General features: G+C 45.3%; 1 protein-coding gene across 1 annotated transcript in view; it reads left to right on the forward strand.

Annotated features, from left to right (window-relative positions):
- The first annotated feature begins 4,401 nt into the window (after positions 1 to 4,401).
- The window catches only part of ss (aryl hydrocarbon receptor spineless), a 143,893-nt gene continuing 132,129 nt past the window's right edge, over positions 4,402 to 16,165 (forward strand). Inside the window, exon 1 of the mRNA XM_077632317.1 lies at positions 4,402 to 4,886. Within this exon, the coding sequence (XP_077488443.1) occupies positions 4,831 to 4,886 (56 nt within the window). The 5' untranslated portion in view covers positions 4,402 to 4,830. The remainder of the gene's footprint in view (positions 4,887 to 16,165) is intronic.

Raw genomic sequence — 16,165 nt, forward strand, 5'->3', positions numbered from 1 at the left:
CTTTCTCTGCGTTTTTCAGGTACTAAGTGATTTCCTTTTATTTCAACCGACAAGAGCGAAAGGCTCACTCGTGTGAAAACAGTGGCCAGCACCAGAATCTCATGAACGGTGTTAGACGCAGCCTCCTCTAAGCGACGTCCGGTTAACTGCTCGGCGACCCGACCACCTTTGCTAATGCTATAGTCATGTCCGGGCGTCTCGTTCATCACTGGGGTCGTCTTTGTTCTCCCCGTCCTTCCTTAAACGACTATCGGCTTTGCCGTTTTGAATGTTCAAGAAATAAAGTTGTCTGAAATCTTCTTTTCCTATTATTTACTAGAAACATTCTCTCCTTTGTTCTGAGATCACCTCTCACGCGAACTCATATCATCTGTCTCTCATGCACACAACTTCATGCGTTTCAATAGGTCTCAATGCACCTTTGTTTCAAAGCATAGCGGAAACTGTCGTTCCGTGTGTGTGTTGGTCATTTGCACTGATTTTTTTCTCTAATACAGTTTACTAATCTAACTTGCGCAGGGGAATCCCCCAGGTTGGGGTAAATAAAAAATCCTTAACACCCACTATGCAGAACACTGGAGCCATACGGCAGCCAAGAAAAGCTAGCAGCTTTTTTTCAAAATGGCCGCTTTTCTGCGTTGAGGCGGCTGTTAACTGTAATCATTGCGTCATTAGAAACCGACTCCGCAGAGATTTCCTTCCGGTTTTCCCATGAATACGTAACACTGCCGTGCATACCGCCTTCACAATCTGTGTACGCATGTGTTCCGCGTGTGTCACTTCATCTTTCATCCCTGTCATGTGGAGTAACCTGGTTGGCGTGCACCCGGACAAACCTCACGAGAGTCTTCGTTAAACAGTGTCTCTCTCTGCGAGCGGGGAAATCCCCTCAGCATTCTCCCTGCTTCAAGCTGTTAATCGACTCAGTGTCGCCTTGCCATCTGCTACAGCTATCTTGGTTAGCTCAGTCTGGTGTGCGATTGGGCTAGATTTAGCGACGCGGTCCGTAAAGCTATCACCAAAAGAGGACGAACGTTTCGTACTTTAGAAGAGTTCGAGAACGGTACGCCTCCACACTCCCGAATGGTATATAGGTGAAATGTGGGTGTTAAGTGGAATTATTCTGCCGTTATACTCATGCATATGAATTAACTGTGCTTCCTAATATCACATCCCGAACGAATCATCGGCGGAAGGTCAATAATATAACATTGCCTGCTCTGAAGGCTACCTATTTCGATTTTAATAAGTAAGGCTCCCTCCGTTCTCATTCTGAAATTGAGACAGACTGGCTTTCCCTACTATTAGTATTCGCGCAATGTGTACCCACCTGAAGTTTATGTATCTTCTTTCGACAAGAGACCAAAAATTTGCAGTAATGAATACTTGTCCCCTTAGGAAACTATAAATCCCAGAAAACAACATTAAAAAATATTTAATGGAATATATCAAGCGCATAAGGATAAATTTCGGTTCTGTTTTTCCGCAATCAGTCCAAGATTTTAATTCTTTCCCTTATGACGTTTTTAATTCTTCAGCTCTGAACGCTTTTTTTTTCGCAGTTGTCCAACCACATCTCACAGCCCGTACACTCTCGCCTTTTTGCAGTATGTCGTGGCTATTAGATTTGTCTAATATTGAACATTTCCGCCTAAAGATTTATACTTTCTATATGTATAGCTTGCAGGATTGTAGCGATGTTTTTTTTTTTTTTCGGGAGGGGTCCAAGGTACCTCCTTTTACAGGAGGATTGAGGGGACGAGGTGGGGGAGCCTCTGCCCCCCCCCCCCCCCCCCCCTGATATCTTACCTTTGTATTTATGCCCTCTTTAAATGGTGTCCCAATCATGTAAAAGCCTCAAAAAAGTAATTAAGAAATAACTGATTAATTACAATCGGAAATAAGAAGCAGTACAGAGTAACTAGGTAAAAATAAGGTAAGTAAATACTCGTACACGGTGGGGTCAACAGAATAAACGCCGTTTGCATTTTTCAAGCAAGCAACTCGCCACAATCGTGAAACCTCCTCTGCGCCAACTGTCCGCAGTGTCTTCGATAAACTGCATGTTCTTGTAATGCATGCCAAGATTAGAAAAGAAGCCCTTTATGAATCACCTAAGGAAGTGCGCATGAAAATAAAGACGCGTCTTGTGAGCTTCATGCACATGCGGTTGACATAGAACGGTCAATAGCTTGTGAAAATCGTTTACCAAGATGGGGACAACGGCACATGAAGCGACTTCCTCGGACGGGTCCACCTAATAAAGATTTTACAACCGCCACCACCTGCTCCGGTCCATGACGCTTCCATATAAACGTAAGGCGTTTTGTAAAACCCCACTCCGGCATTCACCCCAGCCGGATATAACATGCGGTAAAACGCTGCCGCAAGTGATTCAGCGCATGCAGCTGGCAAGATGCTATAGAACGTTCATTTACGATGATCTATTCAAAACCCACTTTGTCTTCGTCGATTTCCTGTGAACACGTCCGGTAAAGTTTTTCTCGGTGCTAAGGCAACAGCCTCATATCGTATACAGTAGCAAGACTTATATATTCGCTTATGAAAACAGTGGCTGCGAGATAGAGACGCAACTTTCCCAGAAGGACGTTGCATTTGAATGGCTTTTTGCAAGTGGCCGTTGCCAACAGACCACACGCTGACCTATACCAATGTCTATAGCTAATCCATCCGGCGAGCAAAACAAGTTGCGCGGCATTTCCACCAAGGCCAACAAGAAGCGACATTGGAATAACGGGTTGCAGCGGCTTGTTTAACTCCGAACTCACGGCTCAGGATTGCTTTGAACAGTCTCTCTAGCTGGCGAAAAAAATAAAAAAATAAAAAGGACAAGGAGCAAGTGACGGATATATGAGCTCCTCGAAATAATAATGAGTAATGCTGATGTGGGTTTCTGAAGAATAATATTTCCACCTGCTCAGCAGTAACTTTCCCGCTATCTGTAATTTCCCGTAGTAGAACATACTCAATTCCGGATGCAGAAATGCGATTAAAAAAAAAACAGGCAGACATCGACGGAAGCATACTGACGTAACTTGTGCAAGTTCGTAAAAAACGCTGTGCCAGGTCCACCTTTAGAGTTCGGTGCTGTAGATGCGTTCATTTCCATTGGTTGTTCGCTCGTCTGAGAGCGCGAAGAGCACACAAAAGCTGTGAGGGGGCAGCACACAAAGTCGAATATCTCTTTCCATGCGTTTGTTGGTATAATTTAAAGTGGTCGATTTACCTCAAACGCCCGATAGCAAATGCAAGCTCGATGTCTGAATGAGTATGAAGCAACTGAAGGACTTCCCTCTCATAATTAGCATATGCCCGAAGTAACGTTCTATAAAAAATCATTCACTGATATTTAGCGTAGCTTGGGGAAAAAACACTTCTATTAGGTCAGAGAGAATAACTGGCGTAGTTTTAAAGCAGAGTAATTTCTCTAAATGTCATACGACTCACCCTTTTTCCCTTTATTTAAAAGACCCCGGAATGCATTTTGGCAAAGAGGACATGTCAAGCCGTGCAATTAAGAAAAAAAGCCGCATTAGGACATCTAGAAACAGCCAGTTTCGTCCATTTAAGTGCCGTAAGCATATCCAAGCTCTATAGGTGAAATAGCGGCTTGAGGAACCGCGGAATGCTAATGAGCTCATTTAAGTTAATATTCAGTGGCACACTGATCAGAATATATAATTAAAGAACATATGAGCCTGTTTCGCCTGCTTGCAGCGTTTAAAGTCCAGCAAAGTCTGTTCTCGAAATGCATGAACCTACTAAAAGGTGTTATTTTATTCTTTGCTAGAACTCATTAAAGCTTCCCTCAACACCGCGCGATGTCATCAACGGTTTCAGAGTTGGTAAAATATGCTCAGCAGATTTTTTTACCCTGATTTACATTTGAGGGGTAACTAACCTGTGCTACTAAAACCGTTACACATTATGTTATATGACGGAGCAAATTCAGTCCAAGATCTGCAGAAGTTTCAAATATACACAAGCGCACTCTAGACAATTTCACGGGGCAGATCGCGTTCAGTCAGGGAATTGGATAATTCCAGGAGCCGGCTGAAAGAGCGCAACGTTGCGACATCGCCACTCAGTGCTTCATATGTGCGCGCTGTTCAATCAGAACAGCAGCCGCAAGCAAACTGCGCACGGAGCGCCGAACGGGAGCGACACAGTAGTCTGCTCATGTTTCCGGCAGATGGCGCCACGCGTCAGCGAGTCCTCCCCTCGCTGATTGGCCGAGCCTCGGTGCACCTCCTTCCTCGGGGCGCCAGACGAGGCGGGGCCTGCGGAGCGCTCCCCCTCGGAAGCGGGGCCAGCCGCCATCAATCAGAGTCGGCGCCCTGCGTTGCGTGCGAAAAGGGGCGAAAAGACGCAAAGAAGCAACCACCCACCGTCATGACAGGCGCCCGCCGCCCGTGTGTCCTGTCGCGTACGCCAGCCGCCGCCGACGCCGCCATGCCGCCGTTCATCAGCTAGCGACGCGAAGCGGAGCCCCGTGTGACTCCGGCCGCGTTGTCAAGCAGCCGTCGTAGTCAGCGCAAACCGCGTTGTTGGCTGTGCTCGTCGAATCTTGTGGTGAACCGTGGACGACATGGGACCGCCGCCGTGCTGACCGCAGGGGACGCCGCCAGTTCGACCACCGGTTTGCGGCGAGGGATCGGCGACGTTCCCCCGACCACCGCCGCGGCGAGAGCTGTGCCCCCGTCGGAGCGGCTTCGTTCGTTCTGTTTGTTTGTTTGTTTCGTTCCTGTCTGTCTGCATCTTCGGTGAGACGCGCGCGCGCTCCAACGTGCGCCGAATTCTCGGGACAACATGAGCCACCTCAGTGCGATGTACGCAACGAAACGGCGACGCCGAAATTCCAAAAGGTGAGTAGGAATCGGCTCTCGTTCGCTAGTGTCAGCGTGCGACTTTCAAAATCGCACAACTCCAAGAACGTGCGATTCTGCTTGGTCACGTGGTTCACGGGCAGTTTATGCATTCGCGCTGGTAACTCTCGACGAACCTAAAATCATGGGCACCCTAAAAAAAACGCGTGGAAAAATGGTCAGAGGCTGAAGGTATATGTTTGTAAAGAGAACAGGGGAATTCCGTCAGTGTCAATTCTCTTTAAGCACCTCTAAGTGACATATTCGATGCGTCAGATACCTGCCGCTGATCAAAAATCGTGGTGCTGCGTCCAGACTACGTCAAAGTGACGTCAACCTGCCACCGATTGTCGCACGGGAACATCGCGTGTAAGTGAAAACAACAAAAAAAAGAGAAACGAGCGTGCGAGAAAGTGTGACGTGACCAACGGATGGTTGCGTGCATGGCTGGCGAACCCGATCATTGGGCCCCACGTCACACCCTTGGGCTGCGCGTGCAAGACAGTGTATGCGTGGCATGCCTGCGGCTTCAACTTTGCAAGAAAGCGTGGAAACCTGTGCATGCAGGGCGATGCGTGTGCGTATGGAGTGTGCACGGAAAGAAGGGGCCGTGAACGACGAAGGGGTCAGAAATTACGTTCATTCACGTAAAAGGAGAGGTGTTGGAAACGCAGGTATAACGGAGTTTGGGGGAGGGCGGTGCACACCTCTCCAGTCGCACGGAATCACGCGACCCCCGGCCGGCTCCCGTGTGCGCGAGCTTTACGTGACGAGTCATCGCGTGTACGCAGGCAGCTACAAAAACGGCGTGCGTGCCACGGTACGCTTACACGACGTCAAGAAAAATTGCCAGAATATAGACATACATGTGTGCACGCGTATGTTCGCGTGTTTATTGAAATGTGAGAGCTGGACTTTCTGGGCCTGTTTTGTACAGCTTAATATTTCCTGCTTTGAGTGCTCTTTTCTATCATCGCTGTTGAGATTTTGTTTATTCGAATTCAATAATACTGACAAATTAAAGCCGGCTTTCAGCTCTTGTGGGGTTTATATTAATACACACATGTGTTCACTCACATCTACACGCTACTGCATTTGGTTGCCGGCAGCGTGATTTGTCTCTTTTATTATTTACACACGAGTGATTGAAAGTACCGCCCCTTTCCCCGGTGTAGCCACAAACATACTGCCATTTGCATAAGATGCAAATTTAACTTTTTCAACGAAGGGGAATTGAAAGTGTCGCCAGAAATAATCTGTATTTTAGTCCTGATGCCTCATATCTGTGTCATCGCACTTAATTCACAAGGACCATATAAAAGAGCTAATTGCGAAGATCGACATGTAAGTGAAGGCTGAGTCAAAGAAAAGCTCGTTAATCTATAAAAGGAGCCTCATAAGTTGCCGTCGCATGCGTGTTACCTCTTGCGTACTAACACTACACAAATGCTGTCCGCAAAGTTCCTTTCCGAGTTACTGCCTTCAAGGTTTGCTGTAACCCCCTACTTTTGCCACGCCTCAGGAACATGTAATTTTACCGACACACACAATCTTGAAGTCAGTTGAACATCTCCACTTCTTGCTTTCCTTGTGAAATTCTACCGACGCACTCAAACTTAAATTCAGTTGAACATCTTCACTTCTTGCTTTTCTTGTGTAATTCTACCGACACACTCAATCTTAAATTCAGCTGAACATCTCCATTTCTTGCTTTCCTTATGTAATTCCACCGATACACTTAATCTTGAAGTCAGTTGAGCGTCTCCACTTCTTGCTTTCCTTGTATTCTAGCGACACACACAATCTTGAAGTCAGTTGAACGTCTCCACTTCTTGCTTTCCTTGTGAAATGCTACCGACGCACTCAATCTTAAATTCAGTTGAGCATCTCCACTTCTTGCTTTCCTTGTGAAATTCTACCGATACACACAATCTTAAATTCAGTTGAACATCTCCACTTCTTGCTTTCCTTATGTAATTCCACCGATACACTCAATCTTGAATTCAGTATGACATCTTCACTTCTTGTTTTCCTTGTGTAATTCTACCGACACACTCAATATTAAATTCAGTTGAACATCTCCACCTCTTGCTTTCCTTATGTAATTCTACGGACACACTCAAACTTGAATTCAGTCGAACATCTCCACTTCTTGCTTTCCTTGTGAAATTCTACCGACGCACTCAATCTTAAATTCAGTTGAACATCTCCACTTCTCTCTTTCCTTGTGAAATTCTACCGATACACTCAATCTTAAATTCAGTTGAACATTTCCACTTCTTGCTTTCCCTGTGAAATTCTACCGACACACTCAATCTTAAATTCAGTTGAAAATCTCCTCTTCTTGCGTTCCTTATGTAATTCCACCGATACACTCAATCCTGAATTTAGTATAACATCTTCACTTCTTGCTTTCCTTGTGAAATTCTACCGACACACTCAATCTTGAATTCAGTTGAACATTTTCACTTCTTGGTTTTCTTCTTGCGGCCAAATTCGCTAACTGCATTCCGGCGCAGAGAGTATCTGTTTTCGTTTTCTGTATAGAGTTCTCATCTTCAGACAGAACACCCATCTTCGATTCTTAGTAATATTTTTGGGATTCACCCTTGCAGGTGCAGTTTATGTGTATCGGCATGTGATATCTTGTTAAAATACACATGAACCTTCGCGCCTGGAATCGCCAATGTATGTTTTTCCACTGCATGAGGCAGCTTCGTCCTCCACCGTAGACGTGGCGCGGGTCCGAGAGGGAGCATGTGCGGCCGAGTATGCAAAGCTTCGGCTGAATTAGATGACCGCCTCCGAGGCAAAAAGGCTTCATAGATAATACAGTATAGTTTTGCAGCAGGAAAATGCGCTTACATTTACAGTCGAAAGGGCAAGAATGTAGTGCACCACGGCTTGCCTAAGTACGTATGAGCACTCCGGCCGTCGGCAAAGGGTTGTGTGTGATGTATACACAGCACGTGGAACATGGCAGTGGTCACATACACTAGCGGACAGACTACTTTTGACAGCGGCCGGGGCGATACTGATAATTAAGAAATGTCACATTCTATGCGAGTCTAAAAGGCGAAAGGCACTGTGCATCCTATATAGCACGCATATATTTCTATGCGCTATAGTTGGTAATGTGCAACCCCTAAACTTTAAAGCAAGAACTGAGAGAAAAACGGCTGCTTTTTAAAACGAGTTCAGTTTCGTGTAAAACTATTACTCTTTTTGCCGCACTTAACAAAGCATTATGACCTCCTTCGTTTGCTCTCTTTTCTCACATTACGAGGGGGAAGCTCTAAGGCTGGCCATCAAGTGAGATAACTGAACACTTTGCCGCAAATGGGAAGTCTGCAGGATTGAGGTCCTTGCGTACTCACGCAGAAAGATCCACAGGCAACTTAACACTCAGCCCCTAGCTCACAATCACGCGCCCGATTTATTGACGTGTCGCGTACATTTTCTAGTATTCAAATCAGCTTCTTTGTATGTACAACCTTTGCCAGAAGTACATAGCCCAAGTGGGGGTCTGCTTTTACGCATCGCCAGCGTTCAAAATCAGCTGAAGGTTAGAAGAGCTTTTATGAAAACCTCACTCCTCCAAATGTTAGTACTTCCAGTGATGCTGCAAAAGTACCACTACCCATGGCTTGGAAGCGAATCCCTAGGACTGTTTACTTTTGACAAAGGCCGCTCCTGAGGACTTAGTACGGCTATACTCAAGCAACGCGCGAATCGTCCGTGCACTGGCGCACTGTTTTGGCCTGTGGTACCAATGCGTACGCGATGGTTCGGCTTACACGAACGCACTCAGCGGGCTTTTGATGGCTGGAGCGCAAAGCCTGATATTCGCACCTTTGCCAAGTTTCGATCGCTCAAACACACATCCCTTTGATAAACTGAGATCGATGTGGGTTTCCAAGGCTTCAACACATGCGAGGCATCTGCACATCATCTGATTACGATAGAAGACGACGAAGCGTCAAGACTGTTTACCGGAAGGTTTATAGAGGTACGATGCACAAAAGTTAAGAGTATGGATCCTCCACGTCGCGTGTATCGACGCAATCTGTGCAAGTTATAATTTGGTAATTACTAATCGTGTGCGACAAACGAATTGTCTGGCCAGTTCATGAGCACATACCTATATAAAATATTTGGGGAAACAAATTTATCGCTTGCGTGTTCTGTAGTCGCTTATAGAGTGAAAGACGAAACGAACTTAATGCACTGCAGCTGTAAATACGTCGATAACGATTTTTGTTTCAATGGAAGGCATCTATCCGACGCATCTGATCGGACGCATGTCTCCGCGTGGCTGCTTATCTCAAGCCGTGAGCTTCAGCTATATTGGTGCAAATATGGGCTGTCTTTTTTTATTGCTATCAACATAAGCCTGCCTGTGGTCCGCGAGGTACGCAGTGGCTGAGGGCTTCGGACTTCACTTCTTGCAGTTGTTTAGCACGCACCGAAAACTCCGTACGCGGGTGTTATAAACGCAAAACACAGGGCAGTGACCCGCGGGATGGTGTGCACTGAGTACTGATATTACCGCACTTCACCGCTGTACGCTGGACTCAGCAGAAAATATCCTGCACCGTACACTGAAGGTGTGCACTTGGAATGTGCCAAGGCTGAAGATGAGCAAGCGAGCCCTGGTCAGCTGCGAAAGTAGCGAAGAACGCTGAGCGCGCTTCGCTGGTCGCAGTAAATACAATTGGTTCTTGAGGAAATTAAAGGCGCAGTAACTTCCTCACTTCTCGGTGGACACCTCAACCGCGCAGTGGGAGAAGAGAAAGGTGCACGGGCGTGAACGAAGAGAGAAGTAAGTGCCGTAGTGGAGGGCTCCGAGCGTGCTGTCCAGTCGGAAGGGAAGCAGCTAACGGCGGCGTCTTCTCAAGGCGTGAAAGGAGCCAGAGCGACCAAGCGAAGGTATACATCCGGCAAATGCATTGGTATTATACAGCTATTCCAGCTTGGTGGAGCACGACTTTGCCCGCTCATGGCAACACACGCTGTGGTGCTGGTAATTGAGAGCTTCAGTGGAAGTCTTGATCCATGCATATTCTTCAGAAATTGCATATAAAGCATGGCTGTAATATAGAGCGTCAGCTAACAGCTTTCAATTTGTAGAGCCAAACGGAAGTGCAGAGATTTTTCAATTAGTAATAAAAAAATGGCACGTTAGCGAATGCTGTTGGTGCTGTCCCCAAAGGCAATAGCCAGCTCGCTCAATAATTCTTTCTCGTTCGACGTGGGTTCATCGGCCGCCGCTGAATTAGTGGGAACAATTTATAACAGCGCCAGTGGGTGGCTATGAGGAAACCGAAAGTGCTCCAACTGCTTTACTTTCGGTGGACACCTGAACCGCGCCATGATGGACGGGATAAAAGGGGCTAAAGGAGTGACACGTAGAGGAACATGTTGACTTCAGAGCGCGAAACGCACAAGGACAATAGACACAAAAACGACAGGGAATGGCACCTTATCATTTTTATGTCTATCGACCTTGTGTGTTTCGCACTGTGAAGTCAACATGAACGGTCACCAACTTGCCCAAACGAGAATTCTGATGTAGAAAAAGTCGGTGCAGTGCGCGACTTTGTATTTAAACCACTTGAGGTTCTTAACCGTGCGCTGAAATTGTACAACACGAGTTTCTTTTTTTTTCTCATTTCGCTTCCCTCTAATTATACGTGGCTACAGCGGCCGGGATTCGATCTCACGACCTTGTGCTCAGCAGAACTATTCCGAAAAACTATTCCTGTGCCAAGGTTGACTCTAGAGGACAGTGAATATGAAGGCTGTGTATTATAAAATATATTCATCGAAAAGATATTATTGCAAATTAGAGTCATATGGAACTTGCCTTGCAATCGACCCCACCGTCTGCTGCGGTGCTTTCATAATAAATCGCTGCAAGTGACGCTCATGACTACCTGGAATTTCCTGCTTGCGTAACACTTGCAGGCACCATTTATCACTTCGATTTAAAGCGTAAATTTTTCGGCCCAAATAAGATATTAAGGCCTCATGATAACCAATTCCTTAGCGTTCCAACCGAATTAAAACGTTAATACTTTGTTTTTTTGAGCGCACACATGCAAAATTTCTTACAAACTGTCGGAATAGTTGGAAACAATAAATGTAGAACAACAGAATTCACGTAATCAACACCGTATAGGTTGCGGAATTATATTGTATTTCTCAAGCGCACATGACGCAAGCAAAACAGAAAAAAAAGACAAATAAAGATGGCAAAATATTTCAGCAAGAAAATGCCGGAAGACGTACCAAGCTCAGCGTTTGGTGAAATCTTTCTTGCTGCTTTCGCCATAGTTGGCATAATAAAGAATCCATTTTGCAATGTCATGGAAACAAATATATTATGAAACATGAAAATAGTGCTAACTAGAGTACACTCCGAGGAAAACCTGCGAGTTACCAAAGCACACAGTTCTGTACAAAGCGTCATAAAGGGTTAAGTACTCTGCTAACAGTCGAACAGATACCGAAACTAGCAATGTCCGTAAGATGACGACATACAGTTTAATGCGTGTCATACACCATTTCGCATATCTTATCACTTTCCATTGGCCCAATAGTTCCTGCTCGAGTCCCCATGCACCTTTCTGACACACACGCGTCGTTCTGCAAAGGATCCACTGTGGTGCGTGCCTCAAGATCTTCGTTGGTGAAAATTAGTTGGTACTTTTGCAAGCGATTTGTACATACCGGTTTTACGCCGAATCAAATCATCAGTCTATCATACAAACAGGCATTCCAGTTCATGAAAAATGTTTGCTAGCTAAAAGAGTTTATATGCATCTGAAATGCAGGAAGATGTCCCACAGCGCCAGGCTGCATAGCACCCTGCCTTAGCAACCTGCCTTTTCTGTATTCAACTTAATAATAATAATTGGTTTTTGCGGAAAGGAAATGGCGTAGTATCTGTCTCATATATCGCTGGACACCTGAACCGCGCCGTAAGGAAAGGGCATAAAGGTTGGAATGAAAGAAGAAAGGAAGGAAGAGGTGCCGTAGTGGAGGGCTCCGGAATAATTTCGACCACCTGGGGATCTTTAACGAGCACTGACCTCGCAAAGCACACGGGCGCCAAAGCGTTTTGCCTCCATAAAAACGCGGCCGCCTGTATTCAGCTACAAAAAGCACATTACGGCAAGAAACGAATTAACTACAACGATCCTAAAACTAATTTGATGCTAGCAACGCAATTTTATCATTCGTTTCCTAAGCCCAAATAACATCAGCAGTGTGTCAAAATCGTTTCCCATTTTTGTTATGTTTGTTTTGTTTTTTCAGGTCATTCCATATAACTATAAGCTACAAATGGAGCTTCGAAGGTTGCATAATTAGTCCGTTCTTTTGGCAGTGAAAACCTGTCATAGGAAGATAATCCGGTATTATTAGAATTGATTTGAGATAAATTGGGGGGAGGAAATAGTTGTAGTTACAAAACGTCATATACATTCGAGATCGACTAGGTTAATTCAATATTCATGGAGGAGTTGAAGTGCTTTACGTCAGGAATAACTGAAAGTTGTCACTGACGAAACGTCGGATAGAGGACTGAGGCTCCCATTGAGTAAAGCAGAAATTTGGGCGAGTTGGTACGCGCTTGTCTTGCCTCTGTCCCAAAGCTGTTGCGCTATTTTCCTCTAATGACTGAGGCTCCCCTTGAAACTTGTTCATTTTGTTTTGTGCTCAACGTTAATATGTACGAATTGTCCGGTTTCGCAAGAGATGCATTAGAAATGGACGGATGGGACGGGTGTTAGCCCAAGTCCATATTTAATGGATAAAGTGACCGTGGATCATGGTTAACCTTGTACTTTTCTAGTATTACACCGTATTAAGCGAACGTACCCCTGTGCTTTGAGTAGTATCATGTTGTCTCTATCGTCTGTTTTGAATGCAAAATGTGCTTGGATTATCTGAGAGTACAAGCAAGAACAGCTCTAACGAAAGAACCCACACATCGTGACTCATGACAAGTGCGTAGAGTTAGTGGCGCGAACTCCGATCGCATGAATTTGCAGCACTGCGAGCGAACTCCCACTCAAACAGGGACTCCTTTTTGTTGAATGAACAACACTTTATTTAACAGGATTCTTAAGGTCACGTGGTTGAAATCCTTATACCGGGACTCCATTGGACGCAGCTGCTGTCCTGGCCCTTTCCGCAGCTGTCACCTTGGAACCAGGCTGGACAGCACGTCCTCCCACTGCTCAGGCGTAAAGTTTTGTAGGCTCACTATGTTTGGATCCTTTTGAAATACGCCACGTGGTTTAGGGATTTTATTTCTTTGCAAAACTGGCAATTTCTCTCGTATAATGGGGGCTACATTTTGTTTATAAGGTAGGGATTATGAAATGTGCTGGTTTGAAGGCTTATTATGGCTACGATTTTGTAAATTTAGGGGCATAATCGCTGACTAAGCCTGTATCGTTCCAGTATATGTCATGGTATGCGAGTGGTGGTTCCACCATCTCATAAGCCTCTGTGTGTGGGGCCTGACTTGCTATCTCCTATGAACAGGAGAGTCTCATGGATATTGAGAGAAAGGGACTCATGAGCAAGAGACCAAGGGATTGTTGTTTTCACTATATTATGGTTGTTGTACTTCAGAATTCCGTTGGCCCTTTCGGAACGTTTACCTTCAATGAGGTTTCTACAGGCGGCCTGAATCGGGGATAATAATCGGATTGGGCTGCCTTGTGATCGCACAAATGGAGCTTCTAGTTGCGAAAACATTTTTTTTTTTTGGCCGGAATCGCCATAGACGATGCAGACTTTCGATTCATTCTGACTAAATCAGGCAAGGGCCCCACCAACACGCCACGTCGGAGAAAACAGATTGTCATATGCCGCACCACGCGTGCTGTTTGCCGTACTTCAATAAGGCATAAGCGTGTGCGTTCGTGCGGGGTGTCCACGCTCGTGGCTCCGACCGCTGCACAGTTTCAGCGTGGTAATTCACGCCTGAAATTTGGAAAAATTTACCACAGTATCAAACATAGGACTGCTAAGCCGTAGTTTAGACTCCAGCATTTCATTTCATGCCATCCTTAATCCGTTCACTCCCGATGGGCCCCGCTTGAGAAGGGCTTTCAGTTGTCCGTATCCACATCACATCCGCTGAGTTGCTTAACTGCGCGGCACGCCGCCAGGTGCGCGTGTCGTCTGATATATGTAGCAGACGACGCGGGCAGAGCAGGTGTTTTCAAACATCGGTTACCAATTTTCAAAAAACTATGAAATTTGTGACGATTGAAGTTTTATGACCTACCCTGCACAGTAAGAGGCACTCTAGCAAAAGTAAAATTTTGTTGACGCTGCCGTTTAACGTGCGCTGCTATCGCACAGCACATCGTCGTTTTTTTTCGTTTCGCCTCCATCGAAACGCGGCGGGGATTCAATCCACGTCCTCGGGTTCAGCAGCCGAACGCAATAAGATTGCCTTGTAAGACGTACCTAAGCTCTACCATTAAGTTACAAAACTGTGCAATAATATTTGCGACTGATTCTAGTTTCATTCATTGCGCAAAGCCCCTATTTAGAAATCTACAAACAGTGTCATTCCAACTTTAGCGCGACAGAAACACTGAGACGTATGTACACAGTGTCGTAAGGTACCCGTTTCCATATCTCATTGGTTTACAGTTGCAGTCGCACGACAAGAAGAGTCAGTTCAAAAAGCAATAATTTACCGCCAAAGATGTAATATATACAGGAAACGATTATTACAATTCGCGCGCACAAAAATTTGGAAGTGGTTGCCGCCTGATATAAAACAATCATCCCATGATTCTAAAAAGCTTAAACAGTTCTGCTTGAGACTAAACTCGTAAACCAGTTTTTTTTATTTATATTACTAGACGGAGTAGCGCGAAAAGATGAGGACGAACACAGAAGCTAACAGCACAGGCGCCCAAACTACCAACAATTTATTGAGAGTAACGTGCAGTTTTTTTAAATGCCAGCCAGGACTCACGTGACACCAGAAAACAGTAACTGCACACGAAACAAAATTTCTCAAATCAAAACACCATCAATCAATATCCTTATCAAACCTTTGGCAAGTGTAAATCAATAATTCAACACGCAGCAGGCCCAGTGAGCCGAAACTGAGACCAGTAGAAAACTAGAAAACAGTGAAAACGGGCAAAACTAAAAGCGCGAGCCAGAGAAGTGACAGGCAGCTTCTCTGGTCCTCGTCTTTTAGCTGTGCTTCTTCTAGCAATGCAACAAGAGCAACAAGCTTTAACCACAACTCTAGTACATTTGTATTACATTTCGCATGCAGCATTCTTTGAACGTGTGGTCATTACGAAACTAGGATATTACTCCACTAGTACTAATTACACTGTACCTCAACTAGCCTGCGGATATTGGTCCGAAAAGAACTCTTAATTTGGAAAAACTATTTTTCGTATAAAATTAATAAGTTCTTCAACCACTCAGCCACTGCAGCGGCTGATAGCGAACAGCATTTCTCGTTGGTTTTCGCGGTCGAAGCGAAGGACAGAAGAAACACCCATTCCGGCTCCTATGAAGGCTCCTCCTCTCCCCGTCACCATCGTCAATGTGCTGAGCACGTAGTAGTCACAAGCGCGAGTACGCAACTCCAGGAGTAGCATCCTTCTTTATGTACAGGTCTGATGATAATAATAATAATTGTTTTTTTTGGGGGGGTGAAAGAAAATGGCGCAGTATCTGTCTCATATATCGTTGGACACCTGAACCGCGCCCTAAGGGAAGGGATAAAGGAGGGAGTGAAAGAAGAAAGGAAGAAGAGGTGCCGTAGTGGAGGGCTCCGGAATTATTGGAACAGGAAAATTTGTTGCTCTCGGCAGCTTGAAGTATCACTGACGAGGCTACGCTGCCGCATCCCCCCTCTAAATTGCTATTTACACAAGTCGGGTTTGGCGCTCTCTCCCCTTTGTGCATTTTGCCGTGAGCCAGAATCTATTGAACATTTTTGGCTGTATTGTCGCCGATTCAACTCACTGAGAAAAAGGTTGCTGGAGGAGCCCTTGCAGCATCTTGGCCTTAGTTTGAGCAGCCCGCTCTTGCTATCATTTGGCGCCACCACATTTGGGTTCAGCCACAGATCTGTTTGCACCGCTGTTCAAAATTTCCTGATAGAATCTCACCGACTGCCTTGCTAAGTGTTCCAACCTTTTCTTTTCTATCAATTATTACATTTTGACTAAATCATTAATATTTAATCACTCTCTTTACTATTATTCTTAAAATTT

This window comes from Amblyomma americanum, chromosome 7, assembly GCF_052857255.1.
Source record: "Amblyomma americanum isolate KBUSLIRL-KWMA chromosome 7, ASM5285725v1, whole genome shotgun sequence".
NCBI classification, from domain to species: Eukaryota; Metazoa; Arthropoda; class Arachnida; order Ixodida; family Ixodidae; genus Amblyomma; species Amblyomma americanum.